The sequence below is a fragment of the Suillus subalutaceus genome (genome assembly GCF_016647625.1).
Source record: "Suillus subalutaceus strain FC151 chromosome Unknown DFJ58scaffold_11, whole genome shotgun sequence".
Lineage (NCBI taxonomy): Eukaryota > Fungi > Basidiomycota > Agaricomycetes > Boletales > Suillaceae > Suillus > Suillus subalutaceus.
Window position 1 is genome coordinate 241710 of NW_024540260.1, and position 25403 is coordinate 267112.

The window sequence follows — 25403 nt, forward strand, 5'->3', positions numbered from 1 at the left end:
TAGTATCGTACCCTGCGTAGGTTCCGCGTAGGACACCCTCATTTCACTTGTCCCAAGATCTGTAAGGTCTGCGTATCTATCTGGTCATCGCTACCATAATTCTGATGCCCTTGACGCGTCGAAAGACCATATTCGACGCGTTGAAATCTCTCTAGTCACCGAAACTGTGATGGCTAAAAGTCGCACAGTCAGCCCCGCATCGCCTTCCCCGCTAGAGCGCTCATCATCGCGACCCGCCGCGGACCACCTTCCACCAAGGCCCTCTAGAAGCCTGGTAAAAAAGCCGACATCGCGAGCAGAAGGAGTGGTCTGTAAGAAGCGCAAGCGGTCCACGGAAGTACGCGAACGCAAGGATTCCACTGACGGAGACAGGATGTGTCTTGCCCAGAGGCTGCGTCATGATGATGATGCCTTCATTGGTGACCGCCATGCGCGGTCTGCACTTTGGCGTGCGCCTTCCTACCGTAAGGAGCAACGTCGTAGTAGTTCCCCTGCACTCAACAACCACAAGGATAGCAAAGGGCCCTCGCTCCATATTGTCAAATCTTCCGATCGCCGCACTTCTGACGATAAGGGCAAAGAAAAAAACGTCTTTGACCTCCCTGAATAATAGATGCACTGGATCTGTAAACGCCCGTCATGACGTGCAGAACCCTTCATCGCACGGCGTGCCATCTGTACAGTCCGTGGATAGATTTTTGGACAGCATCGACTTGAGCATTACTCCTTCATGCAATCCGGTACTTGCTAAAAGCAAGGTTCCCGCGACACCAATTCAACAAGTCCTTCCCCCGACTCCCGTATCCATCGCACCCACTTCCCTGCCTTTGCCAGCATCTTCTACAGTTGACCTTCGACCAATCCCCTTCACTTTCGGACCGCAGAGGCTTAGTCTTTTGCATCACGGGCACCCCTTAAACTACGACTTGAATCTACTTCCTGATGACCCTATTGGTCCTATCACATTGCTTGGAGCAACTCAGAGCGAACCTGGCGCATATCTCGTTGCCGCAGCACACTATAGGCGGACTGGCCGTTCTCGTGCAGCGTGCAAAGTGATCAGAGCCTTGCTTGGCAAGCACGCCCCTGCCATTCTTGCGGGTGGTGACTTGACTGGGGAAAACAAAGAAAATGGTAAATTTATCGTCATGGAATTTTAATTGATTATGTTGGGCACTGACGACTCTCAAAGGTCCCTTCCATCAGGTTTCCTCATCACCAGCGAAATCCCCCGCACCTCCTGTATTTACACCCATAGACGTCAACGCCCCAGCTCACGAAGCCGCTGTCTTGCGATCTGCCATTCTCGTTCTCGCAGCCTGTCAGCTGGACATAAGTCGCGATTCTTCATCTCCCGAAGAGAAGATCGCATATGCTAACACTGCTCAAGAACTTTTCCGTACAATATACGGAACGAAAAACAACTTCCTTGCTTCCGAGTCAGGAAATACTAGTACAGATGTAAACGCCCTAGGATTGGCTTTTTCAGATCGCGCCCGAATTCCTTCTACCGTCAACAGCAACCTACCAACTTCTATGTCCAAGCATACATCAGGCGTCCCCACTGCTCCTGCTTCTACTCGTATTCTAGCTCTGGAGGATGAGCTCCGTCTCACGCGCACAGCCAAGTCTACAATTGAGGCCGACCTTGCCGCTGCGAGGAAGCGCCAGGAACACACCGACCTGTCTATCAGAGATGCTGAGTCCCGTTCTCGCGATGCCCTCCGATTGCTTGAGACCGAGAGGGATGAAGTCCATATCTTGAAGCGTCGACTCGCGGAGACGGAGCAGAAGGTGTCAGAAATGGAGCAGTCAGCTGCTGGTGCCGAGTCACGCGTGTGGGTGAGGCTGCGGGACATGATTTATGACCAGTTTGGAAGCACGCGAGGTTTTTGATGTGTGAGCTAAGTGTCACAGCTCACGTTCTTCTTTTTCTTCTTTTTCAGAACATTGCGGGGTTATAGGATCAGGACCAGTCATGTGGTGCATCCCATCACAACCCCATCACCATCATGATCACCATCGTCATCGCCACTTGTACATTATACCATTTTCTGCAGCATTCGAGATACCGTGTTTCACAGTCCACAGTAGTGTATGTCCCCCGTATGCATTTCAGAACTTGTAATCATCCTCCATGTATGGAATTAGCACAGCAAGAGAACAGGAGAATACGTACCCATTGAAACTGCGTGATTTGAGGAAGCTGAACGCCCGTTCTCTTCATTCCCCACCCACCTGTAACTGAGTCAAGACTGTCATCCGCTTAACTGTTACGCCGAAAGGCACTGATTTATCGCGCACAGTATCTATATAGATTATCCAGACTTGTAAGCCAGCGTGCTTACACCAGCGCTAAGCCGCCAAGGACCCTTATGACCCGCGCGTCAGGTTGCTTATTCAGACCCGCCTTACGGCAGATGGTCACTAAGTCTGGTAATTTATGGTAAGGGCAATATTCCCAGGCTGCTAACTGCTGTTTCCATGTTCAACTTCATTTCTGTACGCCCATCTGCCACAGCCTGCCACTCGCTTGACCCTCGTGCAGTGCCCCACCTCTCCCTTCGGCCTTCTTGCTCCAGTTTTTTCCCGACTGGCACATAATGATCTGCGTTATTATCCGCAGGTAATATGGGGAATGTCATTATTTTTTTGACTGATTAATATACATCAGGACATGATGCACAATTGTAAGTACCCTCACTGAGCCTTGGATCCTCACCGTTATTCTGGTGGCTTGTGCAGTTGCAACGTTCATTGACATGGCGGATTGCATGTGCTACCGCAGCGCTGTTGTTTCCTAGTATTGAGCAGGAACAGCCACACTTATTCGTTTATAATCTGATGGTCTAGGGGAGACTAGCTGCAGGTCACCAAGTTTTACATTTTCTTCCCAGAGTCTTACCTATGGCATGATGATCTAGTGACTTGCCAGCTTGTCCATGCTGGACTGGCCGTTTCGTTGCTCGTGGAACTATCCTAGACGTCATTCTGCTCTTTGTGCTGATTCCGCACCATTCATGCTCCAGGCCAATGTACATTTACATCCCAAGAGTCGCCTTGTCGAGTTCTCTCCATTCTGTGTCATCTCCGGCGTCCGTCAAAGAAGGTCAGAAGATTGTCCAAAATAGGCGAGGGTTACCCGGCATTCACATTTGAATCCGCGGATAGTTTGTGCCTCAGCTGATCAGCCGAATATCTTCTGCCCGCATCTCCCCATCAAATTCTAGTCCGTTTGGAGCTGTTTAGATTTGGACAAGCACCACCTGATAGCTGGGCTTCTTGCGCCCCGGCGCCCACCACACATGGATAGGATTGCGGGGAAAATCGGGCATTTAGTTGAGCATGAAGACGTGGCAAATGTCTGCTTCGTCCGAAACCAACGGTATGGACGGGTTCGTTTTGTATAGCCTGTCCGCAGCTCGGTGACCTACATTTCGATGAACCTTAGTGGTCATTTCTCATGTCATCTCAGATATAATATTAGTACTAGTAAGTACTTGTCTATAGCCATAAAGTACGCAGATCACCAGGCTAGTTTGCGTTATGTGTAAAATATATAGTTCCTAACTATCTGTGTAAACGGACAGGGCCGGCCGGTACCGCATGGGAAATGGAGCGTGGTATATTGCCGCGATATTGCCGTGGATTTCATCGCCTCATTTCCTGCCTCAAACTTTACGCTCTGTTCCTGTTCTTTGATATTGCTATACATCCTGTCTTTGAGTTGGTAGTGCACCAGGTTGTCAGTCGGTTATCGACGACGGTGTCAAGCTCAATTGCTCAAGAGGAGCTTTGCTTCTTTCTTGTTATTCACTGGACTCTCACCGTCAATTTTTGGTCGAGTTATTTCAAGCGTTATGGCTGCGGTCTCGACCATTATTCAACCTCCACGACCTGAGTGTAGTCCTGTTCCGTCGACTCTGCCCCCGAATCTTCATGTCAATATCTTTCAACGTAGCCTCGCCATTTCTGATCTCGATTTCAAGGACAACCGATATCCCACTCTCTCCCTGGACAAGAGCTTCCATAAAACCAGTCCAATGATTATTGGGTCCGCAGATTCGCAGACTTGGGGAGCAACTGAACGCCAACGTCCTTCATCTCGTTCAGAATCAATGGCACAAGCGCCACAGGACAAAGAGGATTTCAATGCTGATGGCCCACAGCTCAATGGCGTATCTAGCTCCTTGTCGCAGGGAACCGCCCACCGTATCGGTTATAGTCTTGACGATAACGTTCCGGCATCCGGCAGCGGAGGGCTGATGAATTCACATCTTTTCGATGACTCGTTCAAGTCCGCTGGGGATTCCTTTACAACTCTACCTTCACCTCCACAACCACTCCGCGATGTTCCGGTTTCCCTCAAACCTGCCAGCAACCAACAGCCCTCTTATCCCCCACTCGATGCTCCAGGTCCATCCAGATTGCCACCCCAAAATGGGATATCCGCAAAACGATCCTACAGTCCCACTAGAGGCATCACGATTCCCATTTCTTCTAATCCACGTGCATACGCACAACATCCCACTTACATCACCCCTGCTGCTGCCCCAGATCCGATCAATCCCATCCTCTCCCCAAATCCCCCTACCCCTCCCGAGGAAATATGTGTAGAGTGTGCAATGCGTGACCAGGACATGGCAGACGTTATCGTTGTCGGTCCTGGGATGTGGGAGCGTGAAAGTGATGTACTCTACGAGGAGTTACTTCGCAGAGAACAGGAGGACGAAGCAGCTGGAGTTGTATCATCCGAATGCTCTTCGAAACCTAGAGCACGAGGCGGACGCTTAACTGAACAAAACATTAAAATATGGCACACGATGGTAAGCGAATTTGATTGGCGCATTATTAGTAATTCTAATCATTCGAGCTAGACTCCTCGAGAACCAGCGTCTAAACAGCAGACTCTGGAACAGTACGTGAAGGCACAGCGGAGTCTTCTCGAGGCCGAGGCACTTGCACACGCACGTGCTATGCAAGAATCGATGCAACTGGAGCACAAGATGCGAGACACGTACTCACAATTCCGTCGTTCAGCCTATGATTTGAACGGCGGAGTAGACGACACTGCTTTCCGTCTCAAGCCACCTGGTCAGAACGGAGCCCTCGGCCACCATATCCGGAGTCCTTCACGTGACTTCACAGTTCTAGAGAATGGTCTCATTGTTGAGCATGTCGACATTCGTAAGGAAGAAAAAGAGGAAGAGCGCCGCCGTAGGAATGAGAAGCGGGATCGTCGTGCCCGGAAGTCTTCCAAAAGTTCTGTGGTGGATGTCACCTCCCTTTATTCCGTCCACAGTCTAGGTCCGCATACTGACAGTGGTCTTGGACCAATGCAAAGCTCGCGGTACTCTGCTATAAGCTCAATCAGGCCGGTCAGCGCTCTGACTGCGCCAACTGACAGGCAGCCGAGTTTGGGCCAGGTTTATTCGCAAGCATCATTCTCAGATGCGCACAGCCGAGGATCTGCTTCTCCACGGCGCTCGCGCTTCTTTGGCTTCAAGAATTTGAGTACTGCATGGCGTAGCCATGATAGTCTCGCTCCTTCGGGGGTATCGGGCAGTATGATTGATATGCAGTATGTATTTTCATTCATAAAAAAGAATATCATTCTCATGATATATTTATAGCGTGGCCTTGCAACATGAAAGTAATGGACTTCGCGTACGATCGCCTGTTGGCGACCGGAATATGATATCTACCCCCAGACATAGCCAACTGTGGCCACCAGTGGAACCTCAGGGACCCCCTGAAACGCCGGTCGACGAGAAAGACAAATCGAAGAAGAAGCGCAAGGGCCTTGCAAAGATATGGAAGCTCGTCAGGGGAAACAAGGAGGATTCACAGAGCCTCACGAGCAGTCGTGACTTGGCTCGGTCTCAAGATACAGAGCGGAATGAGGACGACCTGCCTTTGGCGCCTCCACCCCCTTTGTCATATCTGGTTGAGAGGGGACCAGGAGAGCACCTGGGAAGCAGTGGGCGCCTCGTGTCCACTCCCTCGCTTCCTTCAACATCCTCGCCGCGCAATCAATTTTCTTCTTCAGGCATGTCCTCTTCGACAGCGCCGTCTAGCCTCCTTCCCTCACCTGATTCTTCACGTCCATCAGGCATAGATCGCGATGCTGACCGCAAAAGCAGTGTGCAAATCGATGATAAAGAGAATTATGCCGTTGTTGCTGACGAGAGCGGCAGACTGAAGTTACTTCATCCTGTCACTTCCGAGCCTGATATCCGTCAGAAGCTCCAGCAGAACGCTTTTGCTTCCACCAATGGCATGACACTGCCCAGATCGACCAAACCACAAGTCATGCTCTCTCGGGAGAAGTCTTTGCCACCTCTTCCCGGTGAAGCTAAGCTTCGGCCAAACAATCCTGCTGCGGAATCACGGCCACAGACACTATACACATACGATCCTCGTCAGGTCGGTCAGGAATCCAGTGATCTTACTCTACCGCATGCCCCATTCCGCGCAGAACCCAGACGACAGTCTTTCAGTGGTTCCACCTCCCGCCCAAACCTGGGTATTCAGACTATGATGCCCCTGGGTGCACACGATCCTTCAAAAGGTCCTGGCGGTATGTACAATGAATTTGGCATCTCCAGACGCTCGCTCGGCCGCTTGGAGCACATCGATGAAAATCCTCAGCCATTCACGCCCAGTAAGCGGAGGAGCAAGTTTGGGTTTGCATCCTTGCTGGGCAGGAAATCTACACAACCAGAGCCGGTCAATGGTAGCAACTCGCATGAATTCCCGACGTCACTCTTCGAGGGTGAAGATAACCTCACGACAGCATATACCCATTCCGTGTCTCGCCAAAGCGCAGGTCCGCGTATGTCTGTCACCTCCCGTAAGGCGCTGGAGGAGCGAGTCGAGCAAGACCGAGAATTTATTGCATATCGCTATCCCTCCCATGACCAGCGTCTTGATATCCTGCGGTAACGCAAAACCATCGTTCACGCCCCCTTTCACATTCCTTGCTATTTCCTCGCATGACATCCTTATCTTGTTTAGTGTCTGTATATCATCCTGCGTCACATCCTCCATCTCTGCATTTTACTTAGCTTTCTACATGCATCGTTACCAGGGACAAATGCTCGTGTTCCTGCTCCAGGACTTTGACTGCATGTTTTTCGTATGTAATCATCACGGTCATTTCTGCTTACTTTCACATAGCTTCCACATGTAAATGAATGCATTCACCACTAGTGTTCACCGCTTGTAATTTCCTATTGGGCAAACACGTGACCTATACTAACTTCGTCGCGCGACGCGTTTCACTCCTTGAGCAATATCCTCTACGTTTCTCCTGTAAAGCAAACAAGTCGGAATACTATCTCGGTTCGAATAATGGTATGGAATCCTTGTGTCGTTATTGGTGGGTCATGCAACATTTTCAGGCACCACGAGGTCTGTCTTTGGAAGAGAAACGCACTAAGCTACTGGAGATATTCCACGAGTCGGTGAGTTGATATCACCTTTGCATTTGATCCTCCTCTGATGGAATATGGATGTCAGAAAGATTTCTATCAAGTGTGACCTATCTTATTTCTCATTAGACGTACTGACATTTGATTGTCCTATAGTTGAAGGAGCTTGAGAAGCTCGGTCCCAAGCTCAAGGGAATTGGTATGACTATTTGTCACATTAATTGGATAACGCTCACAGGATCCCAAGTTTCTCAGACGGTTAAAGAAGTCTTACAGTCTCTCGTCGACGACGGTCTTGTCCAGGGTGATAAAATTGGCGCTTCAAACTGTATGCTTCCAAACCTGGATATATGCGTTTGATATGCGCAAGAACCCGAATGCTAACCGTGTTTTCAAGTTTTCTGGAGCTTCCCTTCGCAAAGAGGAACCATTGTTGAATTGTTCGCTTCTTAAGATGGTGGCTATACTGACCAGCGCACGCCATAGGTCCAAAATCGCCTTGACAACGTGAAAGAGACGAGGACTAGCTATGAGGCTCAGCTAGCTGAGCTAAAAACAGCTATCGAGCACGAGAGAACACTCAGACCCCTAAGCGTTGGTTTCATTTTCATCTGACGAATAATAAATGATCCCGGAGAAACTAGGACTCTCGCGCGGCAGCGTTGGAGCAGCTTACTTCCATGAAAAAGCAGCTAGCTGTTCTACAAGAAGAAATCGATGCTTACGGCGCTTGCGATCCTGTGAAAGTGGAGGAGAAAAGGAGAGCTGTCACACTGGCACACGAGGCGGCAGTACGGTGGACAGGTCAGGACATGTCCGTCAGATCATTTTTTATCTAAAATAAACAACCCTTCAGACAACTATTCCATCCTTCTTTCACATTTCACTCGCCAAACTGGGATGGACGCACAAGACATCAGGAGGTATCTGGAGATCGGCGATGATTATGAGGATATCTTCTGAAGTTTTGTCCATTCGTAATAATTATACTATGTCTGAATCATTTGTACAAAGGCTTTCTCTGTCGTCACTAAATGTGCTATTACGTCCTCTCTCCATTGATATAACCACCGGTCGCGATGCAACTTTGAAGGTGGACAATTCTCTGATCGATGAGGCAGACCCACTATCCCGTGAGTTGAGGCTCGCAAGGAAGGTATTGTAGTATAGCGAGCAAAGAGGTAAGTCGAACAAGGCGTACACCCCAGTATTTGGAAAACCAAGATACTGAAAAGCACCCTGAGCACGATAAATGTCCGAATTATCATGGTGACTCACTGTAATCATGTCGAGAAGAGCGAATAAAGCGGCCCAAATTCCACTCAACATTGAGAAAATGATCAAGCGCTGGATCATCTCGCTCAATCTGTTCACAAAAACAAAATATTCAGCAGGAATCAGGTTTCTTCCAGAAGAAAACTTACGCAAATGACATGGCTTGTCTGTGCAAGATACGCAGGTATTTGGCCAAAAAAAAAGTAATCGCGATATCAACAAAGGCCATGACGGCGAGATAAGAAACCACGACTCCCTTTCAATAAGGTGAGGCTGCATCAAATGGGATAGACTTGGCACTTGATTATCACCTTCAGCGATGCGATAAAGAAAATATTGTTCCCACTTTCAAAACTGCGACGCGTTCCTGCCAGTAGATCTGATATTCGAGTAAAACTCTCACCTCTTAGCAACGCAATCTATGAATGATGTTAGTCACAAAAACATCAAAGGGCCACAAACGCACAAAATGCAGCCCCGAGTTCAAAAAGGGCCAAAGGGATCTGTTTGGAGAATCATCTTAAGTGTAGGCTTTCATATACAGTTGAACTGATCCTGACCCAGAGCAAGGGGAGCACCCTTGATCTCGTTACGCTGACTTCACCAAGGCATTAGTTAAGTACGTCAGTCTACAAACCGCGTAGACCTACGTCCTTGTGCTTTGACGACAAAAATTCCTTGCACACAAACAGAAACAATGGCCTAATTATCGCAGGAGTGAGTACACACGACGAAAGGCTCAGATTATGATCTCACCGAGAGGAGAAACCCGGTCTGTACGGCATTAGTGCAATATATGATCGTAATGCTCGACGACTCACTGAGGACGCCCTACAACAATATTAACGTCATGCAAAAAAGTGGTACGACATGCAGGATACTTACGGAAGGACCACCTCAAAAAATGAAGAATCTCCGAAGTGAGTGACTAGGTAGGCGTACGCTGCACTCGATGTCTGGAGATTGTCGGATCAGAGACTAACATCTTGCTTACCTCCATGCGCTACCAGTGCTGTCTGTACAGCGTTCATCGTACTAAAACCACAATATTAGCAGGAGACGTTGAAAGGCTGGCAGGTGGCGAACAATATAACAGCAACCTTTGGTAAACTCAGGACTGTTAATGGAACAGAGACAACGAAGAGAGACTCACCACAGTTTTAAGCCATCGATCATCTCTGACATAACTGCAAATTGGGTCAAGCAAGCACTTGCACACTCGCAGAGTTTACCAACCGGGTAAAATAGGAAAAGCTAGAAAAAGGTGAGGATGCGATTCAACATATGCGTGATTGCTCACGTTTGCATGCAAGACACTCCCAAGAGCATGGCGCAAAGAATTGTTGAGAGAAAATAAGTTCCATACGTTATTCCGATAGGAAACGGCAGCATCGCGATCAACGCGTCAGAAAGTGAGGATCCCGGGACACCAAAAGACAGGGAAAAGAGGTAGCATAAATTCTGGACACGCTTTTTGAGGTGGGGATCTGGGGCAATTCAGATCAGCGTCGCTTGCCGTCACCGTCACTATAAAATTAGACACTTGATAAGACTTGTTCCACTTATGGATACCCAGAAAGAAAGGCTGTGGACACCCCGTCGGAGAAGAAAATTGGCAACTTGCCAATCCGTCACCACTGCAGAAGAGTTTCGAGGACAACTTTAAGTAGTGAATATCATCGCCCAGTGACTTATGTACCGCCTCTCGCATAACGCTGCCTTCGGCGGGCTTTGGGGCTATATCCATATCCCTGAAGCAGGCCAAAAACCTCCGTAGCCGTGATGAGGCACTCGACACAGGGTACGAACCCGTATTTTGCCGTACTCCAAGACATACGTGTCACGTCAGGGATATGGGAGCAAAGCACTGGCAGTGCCAGTTGTGACTTGTCGAACACGGTATCATTTCATATGTTGCGGCAGACCTAGAAATCTTAGACCTGTTTAGAGTTACACCTGAATTATTACGGGGGGCTTGAAAACGTAAATTTCTGAATATGATACCTATAATTAATTTCAAATAGAGCAGTGCTGGGAATTGGCCTGGAAAGCGACATAAAATTAAACTCGGATGCGAGAACTGCATGCGCATACCAGCGCTGGTAGAGTTTCCGCATGAAACCAAAAACCAGCAGCGTGAAAATGGTCAAATAACGACGTACGTGAGATATAATCATGAAGCAAACATTTAATCACAAATGTCAAAGAGGCACCCACGTGTGTCACGGGTACGTCAACCATTACGGGCCATTACGTCGAGAGATGAGGCCTGAGGCCTAGGTCCATCATGATAGGGGTTCCCATGATGTTGTCATTGAATAAATAAAGAAGCGAGAAGCTGGAAATCAGAGCGCTGTTAAGGCAACCCGCGGCACTTGTCGTTATCGATGTGGTTCACCAACAAATATTCACAGCCCGCGACGTCTAGTTTCCGACGACGTGATCACATCGGACAGGTGTAATCACCTGGCCTTCCCAATAAGTAACTATACTCAATCCTGTGTATAGAGATACACACCTAGGTTCGAAGGTTCGCAGGGTGTCAGAATCGAGGCGCGACTCAAACAACAACAAAGACATAGATACTGAAAAAAATGACACATTTCGAATTGACCAGCACGACGTTAGAGGAAAATGAGGGTGCGGCTCTCCGACATCAATAAAATTTTAAAACCGCTGCCTTGTCACGTGGCTTACAAACCCCAAACAGAAGGTATGTGTGAGCTTGTAAAGTAACTAACAAGGGCATTCACGCACTCGGAGATGCAAAACGGGACACTGCGGGTCCCTTAGACTAGAAAGTAGTGTCCTACATAGAGTACAACTCTGCAAAGGACAGAAATCGGAAACAAAAAAACAAAAAAAAGTAACTAACAGAAGTACGAAAGTGTGGATGAGATCGTAACATGTACGCAAGTCGTAGCAGATATGTGCCAGGCTTGTAATAATACAGTGACCAACAAAAGTGCATGGTTAAGATCGCGTATATATATACATACTTTGGCGAATAATTTGGAGGTTGTACACTTTACTGATAAGTTACCAGAATGTCAACCCTGGCCATGGAAAGGAGATGAATGGGTCCAGTGGCTTGGCCAAATAGTCAGAGCACGCATAATGCTATCCTAGTACTCACTGGCGTGTGGATATCAACTACTACTTATACTTATAGGCGCTCGGGTTTTACTTTTTGAAGTCAGCGACTCTCCCCATTTGGTAACTCAGTTTGTTGATGAACTTTAGGCTGCCAATATTGTATCAGCTCACGGTCTCTCCTTAAGCTTCTAGTCCGATTATGAATGTGCATATCAGATTATAATGATGATAATCATCGAAATCCCCGGGAGACAAGAAAGAGATGGAAAAGCGGATTTGTGATAATTGTGCCACTGGGACGAACCTTGCCTGCTTTGGATCGGTTGGCACGCTCTCTGCATTCCAAGTGGTATATCCCGAGAAAGCCACTTCCATCGATGTGGTTCAACATTAAATCTCTTGAACTGATACTTCCATCTCGCCGCCATCGGCGCAGCAACGGGAAAGCTACATCCTATCGCGGCTTTGCACTTCATCAGCCCTGATTTACTCCATGCCATCACCTTTGACTCTTAAAATGTCGAGCTCTCGTCGTTTAGCTGCACTGTTCACTAATGACCGAGATTCCAGCCATGAGAAGTCCCGCTGTCCAGATTCGAGTCTCTCCAGCCCACTCGTTGAACGCCGAAATCCAAAGGATGGAAATCGCGCCGAGTTTCTTTCGGATGGCGGCAACAAAATCTCGGAATATCTCAATCTTGACCTACCTTGTCCATACCTTCAACCTCATCCTGTATCTTCTTCATCCGCGATCCATTCGTCAAACTATTCCCCTTCACCGTCCCCGTTCGCCCATAACGTCGAAATGCGATCCCTCTTGCTCTCGTATGAAAATGAATATCATTCTCCATCTTCAATAATCGAATCTCCTCTACCAGTTGCATCTGTTCCTGCTCTTTGCCCAGCATCTCTTTTGGGCCGTAACTACTCCCCTCAATTCCCGGAAGATCACATGCTCCTCGAGACCTTTGTTCATGATTACCGCCTTTGCGATGAACTCGGCTCAGGTGGATATGGTTTTGTAATGACCGCGGTCGACCGCCAGGAGAATGTTGAGGTCGCTGTCAAATTCATCATTAAAGAAAAGGTCCCGGAGCAGGCGTGGACGGAGGACGAGGTCTATGGTCGAATTCCCGTAGAAGTCCTGGTACTTCATCTCGTAGAGCACGAAAATATCATCAAGTGTCTCGAATTCTTCGAGGACGAACTCTTTTTCTACCTTGTGAGTCATACTTGTGCGATATTTTTTTGCGCCGCTCAGTGAACAGCAGGTTCAAGAACTTCATGGTTCTCCGTGGCATAAACGCAAAAAATCGCATGATGTTCATGCACATTCTCCCCTCAATGACATTATCATCCCGCACTTCAGCTCGCCACCCCTCGTATTATCTCCTGCTGCATCTGAATTTTCGGTTCCAGATTCTGAGCCAGAAACTCCCCCGCAGGATTCAGGACATCTCCCGGCCTCGATTCTCGTGGAAGGATGCGATTCACCCCTAAGCGATGACTTGCAGTACCACTCACTTCATCTCACGCGCAAAACGTCTACCCTCGAGCCACCTCGTCCTTGTTATACGCGCCGCCCCTCGCACGACCTTTTTGAATGCATAGAACAAACAAAATACAAGCGCCTCTCAGAGAAACAAGCCCGGTATATCATGGCCCAGGTGGTTGAGGCAGTACATTACCTCGATAGTCAAGGAATCTATCACAGAGACATTAAAGACGAAAACCTTGTCATCGACAAAGACTTCAAGGTGCGGTTCTATTTTACCAAATTGTTATTTTCCACTAACGGCGTGTCTAGGTCAAACTCATAGACTTTGGCAGTGCCGCAATAGAGAACCCCAATGAACCGTCCCCATACTACAAACTCTTCTTTGGTACTACTGCATACGCCGCCTCTGAAGTGCTCCTGAAGCGATCTTACCAAGCCGCGCCCGCCGAGATCTGGACCCTCGGTGTACTGATGTCATACTTGTTGACCGGGATGTCTCCATTCCCCACCGAAGCGGACGCCATTGCGGGGCACATCGTCCTCTCCGAGCTGCCAGGGAAGGGGCTCGGCGGCTCATGCCTGCATCTCATGAGCAGGTGTCTCGAACCCAACCCTCAGCTACGTGCCAAAATCAACGAGGTGCGCGGACATCAATGGCTGAAGGGCGCTTTGGATGTGTAGCTCTTACCCTCTTACCCTCTGTCAGCCCATTTTCTTCTGTTTTACATATACCTTGACATGAGAACACCAGCTTAGAATACATACCCACTAGTATTCATGTACTCGCTATACTACTTTGTCGTATCTTGTATTTGGATTTGACAACTTGATGTGGCGGTGTAATAGTACTGACCCCGCAAACAGCCTGATCATGAGGTTAGACTTTAGGTAATTCAAATTACATAACTGCCGAAAGTCAAATTGTGACCAAATTGAGACACTGGATCCTTTGCGGCAAATTTCTCCAGGAGTGACTCAAGGCCGCTTATTTTTATGGGGAGTTTCATAAGACCTCGAGGTGTCCAGTCGGACAAAATGTTCCAGCGTCGCACGCCTACCAACTCACACGGTCCCGACACCAGTACCATGAATATCGGAGACGTCAGCGCATCTACTCTTCGTAGGAAATCATTGAAAGATATTGTTCGGTATGTCCACTGGTTGAAGTGCGAAGGCCTTACTTACCATCCTCAGACATTTTACTCCAGCATGGTTTGCTGTCACGATGGGTAAGTCAAAATGCGCCTAGTTATACGTTGTGTTGACAATATCTTGTGTAGGGACTGGTTCAATTGCCATACTTTTCCACAACTTTCCTTATGCAAATGATTCGCCAGTAATGCGAGGGTTTGCACTCGGCTTTTTCTTCCTCAATCTCGTGCTCTTCATGCTTTTCAGCGCCATCACTGCGACTCGATACATTTTCTTTCCTGGCATCTGGTCTCACATGATACGACATCCTGTACAGAGCTTGTATATCGGCACATTTCCGATGGGTGCAACTACGTTAATAAATGTCGCCAGTAGCGATATATTCCAGACATATAGTTTTGGAGGCAAGCCGTTTATCTATACGGTGTGGGCATGTTGGTGGATCAACGTTGCAATTTCAATGGCATGCTGCTTTGGCATGATGCACGTTATGTAAGTACCGGGTTCACGAATAGCGAAGATGAGCTGGAGTTGACGTAAGTCCCACAGGATTACTCTCCAACAGCATTCGCTTAAGTCTATGACGACTGCCTGGCTTCTTCCTGTCGTAACCCTTGTCGTCGGATCTTCTTCTGGAGGCGTGCTCGTGCCAGCGCTTCAGGTCTATTCCCCCTCGTATGCGTTGTTGACGGCGACGTTCTCCGCGTGCATGGTTACAATAGGTCTCAGCCTTTCCCTTATGCTACTCACGATATACATCCTTCGGCTGGTTGTATACGGTTACCCCACGGGTGCATCAATCCTGTCCGTTTTTCTTCCCGTCGGTCCTTGTGGTCAGGCAGCATATTCGCTCTTAATGCTGGGGTCCTCTTTCCGTTCACTATTACCTCTGAATTATGGTGATGCCGGCGGATTATTGCGACAGCCTGGAACTGGTGAAGTAGTGGAGGTGATATGTGTGGTTGGTTCTATGGTTCTATGGTCACTGGCGAGTATGTGGATACTCTTTGCGATGCTCGGTCTTGGCTACGCCCTTCGTCGGGAACGCATTGAATTCCGATTGTCATTCTGGGGAACAGTTTTTCCTAACGTGCGTATCTACAGCTTTTTAATAGGGGATGCGCTCAATCCGATATTTCACAGGGAGTATACGCAAATCTCAACTTGGCCTTGGCAACAACATTTTCGTCGACGTTCTTTCGTGTGTGGGGTTCAATATATTCGGTGGGGACGCTGATATTGTGGGTGTGTATTGCCTTGCCTACAATACAAATGGTCCCAAGCGGTCGTATATTTGACGCCCCGTGTCTGGAAGAGGTCACGATAGGGGAACCGAGGAGGAATGAGGAGAGAAGCGCAAACGATTTAAAAAACTGATGTCGGAGAGATTTAGATTTGTTTAAACCCCCCTAGATGCAATTTCGGAGGTGAGCCATCTCGCAGGTCTACCTGCCTTCTACTAGTAACGAAATATCGAAATATCTACTTGGCTTGTACCCCAATACTTCCGGACGGCAGCAAAATGCGTCTTCCAAGCAGATTCCTCTTTCATTTTTCTCAAGATCGCACATGGGGGCAGGTCTAAAAATTACCACCAATTCATGCTGAGTTGATTATTCCGATTCTCCCTTTTTTTTCTCCCACAGTACCGACGGAGAGCCGAGTAGAGAGTGAAGACTGCGGTAGCATTGAAGATGTGTCACAAGGTGATTCAATACTTTCCCACCAATGGCCGCATGTCTCATCATATAGACTTGAAATAGACTTACAAGATGTAAGTAGCGGATCTCCGCATAAGCTGTGCTGTCAACTTTTGTGGGACGCCGAAGGAATGCCAAGTAATCCAATGGCTACGATTGGCTACGGTTGCACTGGCAAAGCCGTCTGTAAGTAGGTTAATAATGACCGGTTTGGCGTAATTTTGTGGTGTATGTATATCAAATTGACGTATAGAGTCTAGTCAGTGATGTCACCCGTAACGCCACGTCTAAGGAGAGGGACAGGTCTAGATTTGCTGTGCTGTGGTACCTTCTTGGATCTCCGCTACGTAGTGCTGTAGTCATTAGTGAGTACCTGCAAATTGTTTGTTTGGTCGTATAATTTGACCAGAGGTTTCCTGGCCAAAATGCAGCTTGTACTCTCTCGCTAGAGGCAGAGAATCGAGGGGCACTTGTCTCTTCCTGTTCAACTAATCAGAAGTCATTCTGTCTGTCCACAACCTGGCGTCATTGCAAATGCTCATGGAAAAAAAAAAACTTTGTCGAATGAAAAACTCTAATTCTGGAACATCGAACGGCATCATTCTAACTGTACAGCTGGCTTTGAGCTGGCGCGAACTGGAATTCATGGGTGATGCGAGTCCAAATGTCATATACAAGTTGTTGTGAATGGGGGAACCGTGGGTCATACCTTGCGGTCGTGCGAGCATATCCCTGATATCTAGTCTGTTTCCAGAATTCGAACAGCCTCGTTAATATGCTGGGGGCGCCTCCGCGTAAATCATGGAGGGAATGTATACGGTACGTGCGACACTATGTCTATGGAGGTCTCCTGATCGATATGCAACAGGAATTTTACCTGGGCCTGGCATACAGTGATTATGGGCACTGGGGGCACGTCTGCCCTGCTCCACGCATTTCCGTACGGGAACGGTAGTCCGGCGATCAAGGTCGTGACTTTGATCGTTTTTTCCCTTAATCTCCTGCTCTTTATCTTGTTTACTGGGGCGACCATCGCGAGATACATAATGTTCCCTGACACCTGGTCCAAGATGATCCGACATCCAACTCAGGGCCCACTCATGGGCGCATTTCCAGCAGGAGCTACGACGTTGATTAATATAGCATTGGTAAGCTTGCTGTTGTTCGTTTGTGTTTACCTTCAATGGTCTTACCCTGGTCATAGGTAGCCAATCAAGAATGGAACTTTGGAGGTACTGGGTTTTTATATACCCTCTGGGGTTGCTGGTGGCTCGACTCCATTGTGTCGTACCTTATCGCTTTTGGAATGCTTCATGCGATGTAAGTGCAGAAGTTCGAATTTTAATGGCGTATCACTGATAATGTGGCTGACAGGATGGTGGAGCAGAAACACACCCTAGATACCATGACTGCTTTATGGCTACTGCCAGCTATCAGTCTTATCGTTGCATCTTCGACCGGCGGTTTACTCTCCACTGCACTTAAAGCTCAGTCGGTGAAGTTCGCCATCTTAACGGCGCTGTTCTCGTTGACTATGGTTATCATTGGTCTCAGTCTCGCGTTGATGATGATAACGGTGTACCTTGTACGCCTTGTCATAAGCGGTCCGCCAGAGAAGCTGCTCATTTTGTCTACTTTCGTCACATTGGGTCCCTTTGGTCAAGGAGGATACTCGCTGCTTATTAATGGCCAGAACCTGTCCGAAATCCTTCCGCTGTACGTCTCGGGCACTTTCCCGGACGTGGCAGCTGGAGGGCAGATGATATTCTCGTTCTGTTTCTGCGGAGCTTACATCTTATGGTCGATGGGCATCTGTTGGATCATTATTTCCTCCAACTCCATATTCAGCGTGCTCAAAAAGGAGGGGAGCATACCCTTTTCCATCACGTATCAAGGATTGATTTTCCCGAATGCCGTATTTGCCCTTCTTTCGGTGCAGCTTGGGAATGTACTCAATAGCGACGTTTTCCGTGGATTTGGTGCAGCGTGGACAGGTCAGAATGTCCGTCATTATCCTTTTCTAGACCTGACCGTTTCTGATAGTTATTGTCTTTATTCTGTGGCTGAGTATCTTTGCAAGAACCAGCCTAGCAGTCATCGACAGGTCCATATTTGTTGCGCCAGATATCGCAGTTCCACTCTTGCCACTTGATATGAACGACTGTATAAATCCTGCGGGAACCAGTCATACTATGCCAGCTATGCATCAATTACATCCCCGACTCTCACGTTAGTGGGAGGAGGGCTTTATCGAACGCAAAAAGTTCCCATCACAAACGTCGAGACGTGCGAGAATGCTGTGTTTCCTTCTGTATCATAAGATAGGGCTCATGCACAACCCACTAATGTCACGTGCCAAAGAGTGACTTTGCGTGATTTTCCAGTATAAAGTTAATGGCCCTCGTAAATCTCAATTTTCAGAAAAAATAATTCCGCAGTGTTCTGCGGATTTGAATTCTGAACAACCCTACCGGCTGAATTTTTGAAAAACTCAAATTTTTAATGGCCATTAAGAAAATGGATGCTATGAGCAGCGGAACGGAAGTTGTGTGCGTGACTAGTCAGGGAACGCTACCGAAGTAGTACTCTGCACCCTCAAACGACTCTGCCAAGGGCTGAACATGCCTAAACGTGGGCTAGGCCACCTGAATACTCTCGGTGGATATGCTGAAAGGAATACAAAGAAGACTAGGATCAGCAAAGAGCGGAAGAAAGAGAAGGAAAATGTGCCGGTGAGCTACATACCACACATCTGTTTTCTTTCATATGTCAGTGTCCACAGCCCACCCGCATCGGTCCAAACCTCGCTGGAATCCCATTCCTAAACTGAGCATTTCAGCCCTCCACTGCAAGACTTACTCAACAGCTTACCTACAGCAATACCGTGGTCACCGAGTGCTTCCTGACTCAATCCTTGCGGAACTTGAGGAAGCTGAAATATAACATTTTGGTACCGACCTATTTCTGACTATTGTTCACTATATAGTTAGCCATATACCTTGCCATTCATACCATACATATTTCGATAGCATACTTTATACTGTACAGACACACAACACTACGTACTAGTAGTGCTTGATACTTGGTTCTTTCTGCATAAAGGTCACATCGGGTCACACAGTTAGTCACAACGCGTCACACATTGGTTGGTTGTGCATGAGCCCTATCTTATATCCATCCTACAGTTCTGCATCCGTAAATGGCCGATGTAGAATACTGACTTGATGGATGTATTTGTTCTGAACACAACTCGTATTGTGAACTTATATACATTGCCTTCATCCATATCTTTCATCACGCCTGCACACGTGCTTGATGTCAATTGAACCAGATCCAACTTATTACCTCCGGACAGTGAGTTCAACTACTACAGAATGTATCTCTTAAGATCTCCATCACGCACTGCAGCATGCTGATGGACATGGAGGGGTTCATGACTGGAAGCTGAAAGACATGCCTGACCCCCACGGGCGCTACGGGACCATATGGATCTCTTCAGACTCGAGAACGAGTGAAATCACATTCGAAATGCAATCTAGAGCGCTCCAGGCTAGGTCTAGAATGCTCTAGCCAGGTCTGGATCGGCTTTTGATTGAAATTGTGCAGGAGGTAAAACGTCCAAACCTCCGATCGGCGGTGTGTAAGCAGATGCGCACATCGGTTCGAATGGCTTCGATTTGAACAACCTTCTATTCTTTCGGTTATCAGCGCAGCTTCTCGGTGGTTCGTACCTGGGCCAAGTCAGTGCTGTCTCGGGCTGCTTCAAGTTATTTGCTCACCACCTCTTGCTGATACCATCCCCAGTGCAGACATCGTCCTTCATCCTACGTCTGTATACTGCCGCCGTCCGCCGCACTTCTGGTACCCTCAAGCTCAAGCGCGATGTGCACTTTCGCCACACAGCGAGAATGCTATCGTTGGCATGTAGTATTCGGTTAGTTTTTGCCATCATGAGCTCAGAGACTGACCACTGGCAGTGACCAGTGGTCGGTGGTTACATACAGTAGTCAGTTTTTAGTAAACGCTACGCGTTTGCAACGGGTTCCCTGTACATTGAGTTTGATCGTACTTCGAAGCACGCGCCTGAGACTTGCGAAAACTCCTACATTATGATCATTGTCATCTTTTGTCAGATTAGCGTTTTTTTTTGCTTTGATAAAAAAAAAATCGTGCTACCTGGTCCTGCCCTATTGTCCAGCCTGCAACCTTCGCAGCGCTACCACAGCTATAAATGTCGTTCAACGCCTATGCTGTGGCCCGTCAGTACGGAACGAACGTTTGTAAGTGCCGTCATATGTAGATTGCAAGGTGACTCACACGGTAATACCGCCCATCAAACGTTTTGCCATTTGTCATGTATTGCCAGGACGAGTGGGGGAACGGCAGTTGTTGACGACTTCTGTTACCCTGGTCGGCTGGAAAGTGATATGGGAACACAACGATCGTTTAGCACAGTGCCCTCCCCACTAATTTGGAAGTCAGACATTGAGCGAAGCAAAAGTTCACGGATGTCAATCAGTATTTAACCTCTGTCACGAATCTAGCAGCTCTGTAGAAATTTGAATTAGATCGACTTGGACCACGTATACATTGATAGCTGACACCTTGGGACAAATAGAATTGAAGAGTTGTATCTCAATTCTGCCAGCACTGTCATATGTTCAAAACACCCTCTTCTGTGGAGTATAAAAACAGACAGCACCAACAATCTGTCTACAAGTGAAATCAACTCACCATCATGTTTACCCGCCTCTCTACTGTTTTCGTTGTTCTCCTCGGCTTGATGGCCCTTGTCAGCACTGGAGTGCCAGTAAGCCTCGCCTCGGGTAAAATCTCATCATGTTGTCATACGACGTCCACAGGTCCCTGACAAGCGTGACACTTCCACGAGGGTGGTCCGAGTAAGCCTAGCTCTGCATCAGATCTCACCTTGTTGGTCTTACAATGTGCATAGGCCAATTATGTAGCACTTGCGCGCGTAAGTCTCGCTTCGCACAGAACGTGTCAACTCACCATATAGTGTACGCAGGAAGAGTCTCCAGAACCAAACCCAGGCACGCCAGTAGTAGTTGGGCGTGTAAGCTTTGTTTCGCACCCAATCCCACAATGTCAAACTGACCATATGTGGCATACAGGAACTTGAAGAGTCTCTGGAACCAGACCCATGTACGAGTGGCAAAGTAGCCGTCCTACTCTTAGTAAGACTTGTTTCGCATCAAATATCATCGTGTTGAACATTGTACACAGGGCAACTACTATGCAGAATCAGACCTTTCTTTGGAAACATAAGTAGCTAAATAGTGCTCACGGGGATATAAGGCAAATTGAAATACTAGGGAGTGAAGTTCCGAAGTCCAACAGGGTGCATGTATAAAACAAATGCTGTAGGCATGATCACAAATATTAAACTCACCCTGTCCATCCGAATCGTGGTAATCCACGTGTACTCATGGTACACAAGCTGTTGTCTTTAACTACCTGGCAGAATAATCTTGACGGAGCATCTTAAAGTGGTTGTGCAAAGAGTACCAGACGCTGGATGTCGAACAGTGGGGCATGGCCTATGAGATATTGATCTCGAAGGCACTCAGCGACGAGCGTGGTTGAGGTTGAGATTGAACGTTCTGAACGTTGAACAGCCGAATGACATTGATGAAATGGAAGATGTGACAGTGTCCACTCTGGGAAATATGCCGGTTCAGTCTTATTGGTCAGGTCTTACCACTTACACCTGGTCTCCAAATAATATTCAGCATACTATGTTATAATATGTTGAAGTTGACTAGGACTGCCTGCTGCCATGATCAGACTGATAATGCTGCATGAAGGCCTTTGGTGTTCATATTCAATGTAACATGTACGGCCTTGACGGAGTTTCGTTTCGACACAGCCACATAAGTGACAGCCTCGCAGCTATATTAAGCTTATAACGTGGTGCCGGTAAGCGGCGAGTGCTGAATACGCGTGGCCTCAACTCTCAAAGGCTCACTAGAGGCTCATATCAACTACACGCGACGAACAGACATTGAAAAGGCCTTCATATAGGCGTCTGATTTCTTCGATTCATCATGCCCCACTCTGCTGTTTATCAACAGTTGCCTCAAGACGTTGTAGATGAAACTATCGTCGAGGAACAAAACACCGAGGATCATGCCAAGGCTGCCCGCGGACGCAGTGCCCGGGCGCACAAACCAGGACATATAGACCTGCGAAAGTTGGATAACGCATTCAAAAGGTGGGTCAGGGGCCTGCTGAGTTACAATGGCAGTCTCGAGCTAACACACGTCTTCAGGTGGACAGAATCTATTGCACAGAAAGTTAAACGGAAGAAGAAAGTCGAAGACTACTCTCGCAAGGAGATATGGCAGAGTGTCTTTGAGCCTTGTGCGCCACCTTCTGCTGTTGGGAGCGGAAGTGAGTTCATGGTAAGCCTCGTGGTTTTTACTCTCAAAATGCATGCTCTGCATGGCTCCTAGTGTCCCGTTTTGATAGTGACGTCTTGTTCCACAGGTCAAAACACTTGATCACAAGCCTCTCATGTCCCAGGCGACTTTCGACAAGTAAGCTGGGATTATAGGAATCCAATGCCGAGCTCATGGTCAACAGTTTAACACAATCAGTGCGAAATGCCATATCAGCTGGAATTCACCCAAAGATGATCGTGAAAGGATCTTCTGGATCCTACTTTGCTCGTGCGAAAGTTGATGGGAGAGTTCAGACAGTTGCGTGAGTATCGTGCTTCAGTCACATTCGCGACAACCAACTCAACATATATCATATGTAGTGTATTCAAGCCCAAAGATGAGGAACCTTATGGGCGCTTGAACCCTAAAGTGCGTGTCTTTATAATCGACCAGACTTTCACTTAGAGATTTTTCAGACTACTAAGTGGTTACATCGGCAATTTAGATGGATAATTCCATTCGGGCGGGCTTGTTTGATACCCAATCTCAGGTAATTTCATACAACTTCGAACAGCAGCTACCCCCGCGTGACACTTACCGTCCCTAGTTACATCTCAGAGGCTGCAGGATCCCTGCTTGACGAACGCCTTGGGCTTAATATTGTCCCTCGTACACAACTCGTCTCACTATCTAGCCCTGTGAGTCCATGTTATACTTTCTGGAATTCCTGGCTAAATCATCATGCTTCAGGCCTTCTTCTATGATTGGATTGACAGAAGTGCAGCCAAGAAAGGTAAACCACTACCTGAAAAGATAGGAAGCATGCAGTATTTCTTGCATGGATACACTGGTTGTGTTTATTTTACTTACTTGTTGTACATGGACTCATCTCCAAATTATCAGATGCATCAGATTTCCTACGGAAGCACCCCTGGCCCGGCCGCTCTATCGCAGACACATTTGACGATTCATCGCACCGCAAAGGTCTCCCCACGAAACGATTTCTTAGCGCGCTGAAAATAATATGCGGAAGGACTGGCGACGAAGACATAGACGATGAGGACCCAGAGGAAGAACGTGCTCTTTTCGACGTTACTGAAGACAACGAATCTGGACGTCCGTTCTATTGGTCGCGAGCACTTCAACAAAGTTTTAGAGAAGAGCTAGAAAAGTACGTTAGTCGTCTCACGTTCCGTCCCAGGTTCTCATGCTGCATCTCACTCTGAACTAGGCTTGTGATACTTGGTGATACCCTCTCTGTTATGTTCTTCCTGGTGGCTGACCCCGCGAACAGACTACCTGATGCTAAATACCGACCGTGGAGCTGATAACTACATGATCAAATACTGTGAAGGCAGCCACGAAAAGCTGGTTGATGTTGCCCCTCAGCCTTCAGCTCACCCCCAGATGCCACAGATGCGCCGCGCTGAGACACATTCTCCATCCTCACAGTCTACCGTGACTTTCGCCAATGTCATCCCTCCATCTCAAGCTAACGCTGCTTCGTCTGACTATATACGTCAGCCGCATATACATATTGCAGCCATAGACAATTCGCTCTCGTTCCCTCATGAGCATCCTCGAGGCTGGCGGTCGTATACCTATGGGTGGTTGTATCTCCCTGTCAACTTGATTGGGCGTCCTTTCAGTGAAAAGACGCGAGCGCATTTCTTACCCCTCTTGACCTCTAAAACTTGGTGGGAGGAAACAACCTTCCAGCTTCGTAAACTCTTTGCAGTCGACCCTGACTTCCATCCCAAAATGTTCCAGGTCAGTTGTAAGAGTACCTTGATGAAAATCATACTATATCATCCTTGATTTCAGAGACAACTAGCTGTCATCAAAGGTCAAGCTTACAACATTATCGAGTCTTTGAAACATGTGGTGAGCCAGAACTGTTGGCCAGTTCGTTTGAATTTGTTCGACTAATCAATCTACCGCTAGGATGAAGGTGAGCTCCAGAGGCGGTCAAATACATAATTTCGGTGTTCATTATTGCAGGTCCGCTGGAGTTGACCCGTCGTACAAGAGCACTTGTTTGGGACGATGAAATTGAAATCATGGAAGAAGCACCTCGTCCTCCTGGTGTTGGTCTTTCACCTGCATCACCACGCCCGTCCATCAGCACCATGCCATTACCACGGCGTACACGCAGTCAAAGTTACTCTGCTGAGTTCCCTCCACCCGTCCGCCGGAGATCATCAGAAGCCGACCGCCCCGTTCCGTTCTCTGCCAAGTTTCAGAAGGTACACCCGGGTACGACAGGTGTCACGGTTCTTGAGCATCTTGAACGCTTGGACGTTGTCGAAGCCGGGCTGCAACGGCTTGGCGTCGAAGAACCGGTCATCGAGGAGGACGAAGAGGAAGAAGTCGATGTTGGAATGTCGTCTGCACCGCAACCGTCCCTTATTCCCACTGGCGATGCGCTCCCACCCGATGATCTATCGGCTTCACAGCAACTCACCCCACCTGGTAGTCCGGGCGGGCTTACCTCTGTGACGGAGGTATACTCACTCGCCAACTCTGTGACGGAGGAGGATCTGGCAGTCATGTCCAAGTCAATGTCTCATGTCGAGTCACCATTCACACCTCAGCATAATAGGTGGAACAGCCATGCTGGGCGGATGTATCACCAGCCCGACCATAGCCTAGACTGGATGAACGTCGACGAACTTGAACAGCAGAAGCGAACCGTTATTGTCGAGGTATGTCCAGTGCCCCTATTGGTGACAACAATCTGATCCGCCCAAGCGATTTGAGACGGTCGCTGCGAAACCTCTTCTCAGTTGCTGGTGAAATATACACACATTTCTTTCATAGAGGGGTCCGGTTTGTCGTGTTATGG

At 48.0% G+C, this 25403-nt stretch overlaps 8 protein-coding genes across 8 annotated transcripts; 7 read left to right on the top strand and 1 right to left on the bottom strand.

The window, feature by feature from the left end:
* The first annotated feature begins 247 nt into the window (after window positions 1-247).
* Window positions 248-2188, top strand: DFJ58DRAFT_42715 (uncharacterized protein). The gene is made up of 2 exons (XM_041380355.1): window positions 248-1134; window positions 1193-2188. The coding sequence occupies exons 1-2, from the start codon at window positions 399-401 to the stop codon at window positions 1894-1896; spliced, it is 1440 nt and encodes a 479-aa protein (XP_041248776.1). The 5' UTR covers window positions 248-398; the 3' UTR covers window positions 1897-2188.
* Window positions 2189-3670: 1482 nt separating this feature from the next.
* On the top strand, window positions 3671-7283 carry DFJ58DRAFT_678203 (uncharacterized protein). The gene is made up of 3 exons (XM_041383160.1): window positions 3671-4826; window positions 4878-5581; window positions 5634-7283. Exons 1-3 carry the CDS (start codon window positions 3861-3863, stop codon window positions 6943-6945), a joined length of 2982 nt encoding a protein of 993 aa, XP_041248777.1. The 5' UTR covers window positions 3671-3860; the 3' UTR covers window positions 6946-7283.
* Window positions 7284-7388: 105 nt separating this feature from the next.
* On the top strand, window positions 7389-8396 carry DFJ58DRAFT_653416 (meiotic nuclear division protein 1; the record flags this gene model as incomplete). Its single annotated transcript, XM_041381741.1, has 8 exons — window positions 7389-7466; window positions 7522-7536; window positions 7590-7632; window positions 7681-7761; window positions 7831-7865; window positions 7920-8027; window positions 8078-8237; window positions 8290-8396. 8 exons carry the CDS (start codon window positions 7389-7391, stop codon window positions 8394-8396), a joined length of 627 nt encoding a protein of 208 aa, XP_041248778.1.
* Window positions 8241-10473, bottom strand: DFJ58DRAFT_42791 (uncharacterized protein). The gene is made up of 16 exons (XM_041380357.1): window positions 10009-10473; window positions 9945-9962; window positions 9862-9895; window positions 9795-9808; window positions 9703-9743; window positions 9594-9651; window positions 9530-9539; window positions 9465-9482; window positions 9359-9410; window positions 9269-9306; window positions 9175-9211; window positions 9112-9127; window positions 9020-9062; window positions 8858-8964; window positions 8712-8799; window positions 8241-8660 (listed from the first exon to the last, which is right to left on the bottom strand). Exons 1-16 carry the CDS (start codon window positions 10098-10100, stop codon window positions 8418-8420), a joined length of 909 nt encoding a protein of 302 aa, XP_041248779.1. The 5' UTR covers window positions 10101-10473; the 3' UTR covers window positions 8241-8417.
* A 2136-nt stretch (window positions 10474-12609) lies between these two features.
* DFJ58DRAFT_653192 (kinase-like domain-containing protein) lies at window positions 12610-13983 on the top strand (the record flags this gene model as incomplete). The annotated part of the gene is made up of 3 exons (XM_041381724.1): window positions 12610-13026; window positions 13076-13561; window positions 13612-13983. 3 exons carry the CDS (start codon window positions 12610-12612, stop codon window positions 13981-13983), a joined length of 1275 nt encoding a protein of 424 aa, XP_041248780.1.
* A 598-nt stretch (window positions 13984-14581) lies between these two features.
* On the top strand, window positions 14582-18388 carry DFJ58DRAFT_653140 (voltage-dependent anion channel; the record flags this gene model as incomplete). Its single annotated transcript, XM_041381722.1, has 8 exons — window positions 14582-14946; window positions 15004-15544; window positions 15598-15758; window positions 17023-17302; window positions 17359-17420; window positions 17529-17852; window positions 18024-18148; window positions 18198-18388. Coding segments are annotated over 8 exons (2049 nt in total), but the record flags the coding sequence as incomplete, so codon positions are not given.
* A 2504-nt stretch (window positions 18389-20892) lies between these two features.
* Window positions 20893-21443, top strand: DFJ58DRAFT_723085 (uncharacterized protein; the record flags this gene model as incomplete). Its single annotated transcript, XM_041384947.1, has 6 exons — window positions 20893-20964; window positions 21017-21055; window positions 21109-21132; window positions 21184-21231; window positions 21290-21352; window positions 21402-21443. The coding sequence occupies 6 exons, from the start codon at window positions 20893-20895 to the stop codon at window positions 21441-21443; spliced, it is 288 nt and encodes a 95-aa protein (XP_041248782.1).
* Window positions 21444-22222: 779 nt separating this feature from the next.
* Window positions 22223-25354, top strand: DFJ58DRAFT_723086 (phosphatidylinositol 3 and 4-kinase-domain-containing protein; the record flags this gene model as incomplete). Its single annotated transcript, XM_041384948.1, has 15 exons — window positions 22223-22389; window positions 22447-22579; window positions 22665-22714; window positions 22761-22880; window positions 22939-22987; window positions 23035-23108; window positions 23166-23256; window positions 23309-23408; window positions 23462-23729; window positions 23790-23803; window positions 23853-24328; window positions 24383-24442; window positions 24503-24509; window positions 24560-25263; window positions 25310-25354. The coding sequence occupies 15 exons, from the start codon at window positions 22223-22225 to the stop codon at window positions 25352-25354; spliced, it is 2358 nt and encodes a 785-aa protein (XP_041248783.1).
* Window positions 25355-25403: the final 49 nt, after the last annotated feature.

Excerpts from the sequence above, each read along its gene's own strand:
- DFJ58DRAFT_42715 (XM_041380355.1), top strand. The coding sequence starts at position 399 with ATGATGATGATGCCTTCATTGGTGACCGCCATGCGCGGTCTGCACTTT. Across the intron at positions 1,135-1,192 it reads TGGGGAAAACAAAGAAAATG|GTCCCTTCCATCAGGTTTCC; the intron begins GTAAATTTATCG and ends CGACTCTCAAAG.
- DFJ58DRAFT_42791 (XM_041380357.1), bottom strand. The coding sequence starts at position 10,100 with ATGCTGCCGTTTCCTATCGGAATAACGTATGGAACTTATTTTCTCTCA. Across the intron at positions 8,965-9,019 it reads TCTTTATCGCATCGCTGAAG|GGAGTCGTGGTTTCTTATCT; the intron begins GTGATAATCAAG and ends CCTTATTGAAAG. Across the intron at positions 8,661-8,711 it reads CTCTTCTCGACATGATTACA|TATCTTGGTTTTCCAAATAC; the intron begins GTGAGTCACCAT and ends GGTGCTTTTCAG.
- DFJ58DRAFT_678203 (XM_041383160.1), top strand. The coding sequence starts at position 3,861 with ATGGCTGCGGTCTCGACCATTATTCAACCTCCACGACCTGAGTGTAGT. Across the intron at positions 4,827-4,877 it reads TTAAAATATGGCACACGATG|ACTCCTCGAGAACCAGCGTC; the intron begins GTAAGCGAATTT and ends CATTCGAGCTAG. Across the intron at positions 5,582-5,633 it reads GGCAGTATGATTGATATGCA|CGTGGCCTTGCAACATGAAA; the intron begins GTATGTATTTTC and ends ATATATTTATAG.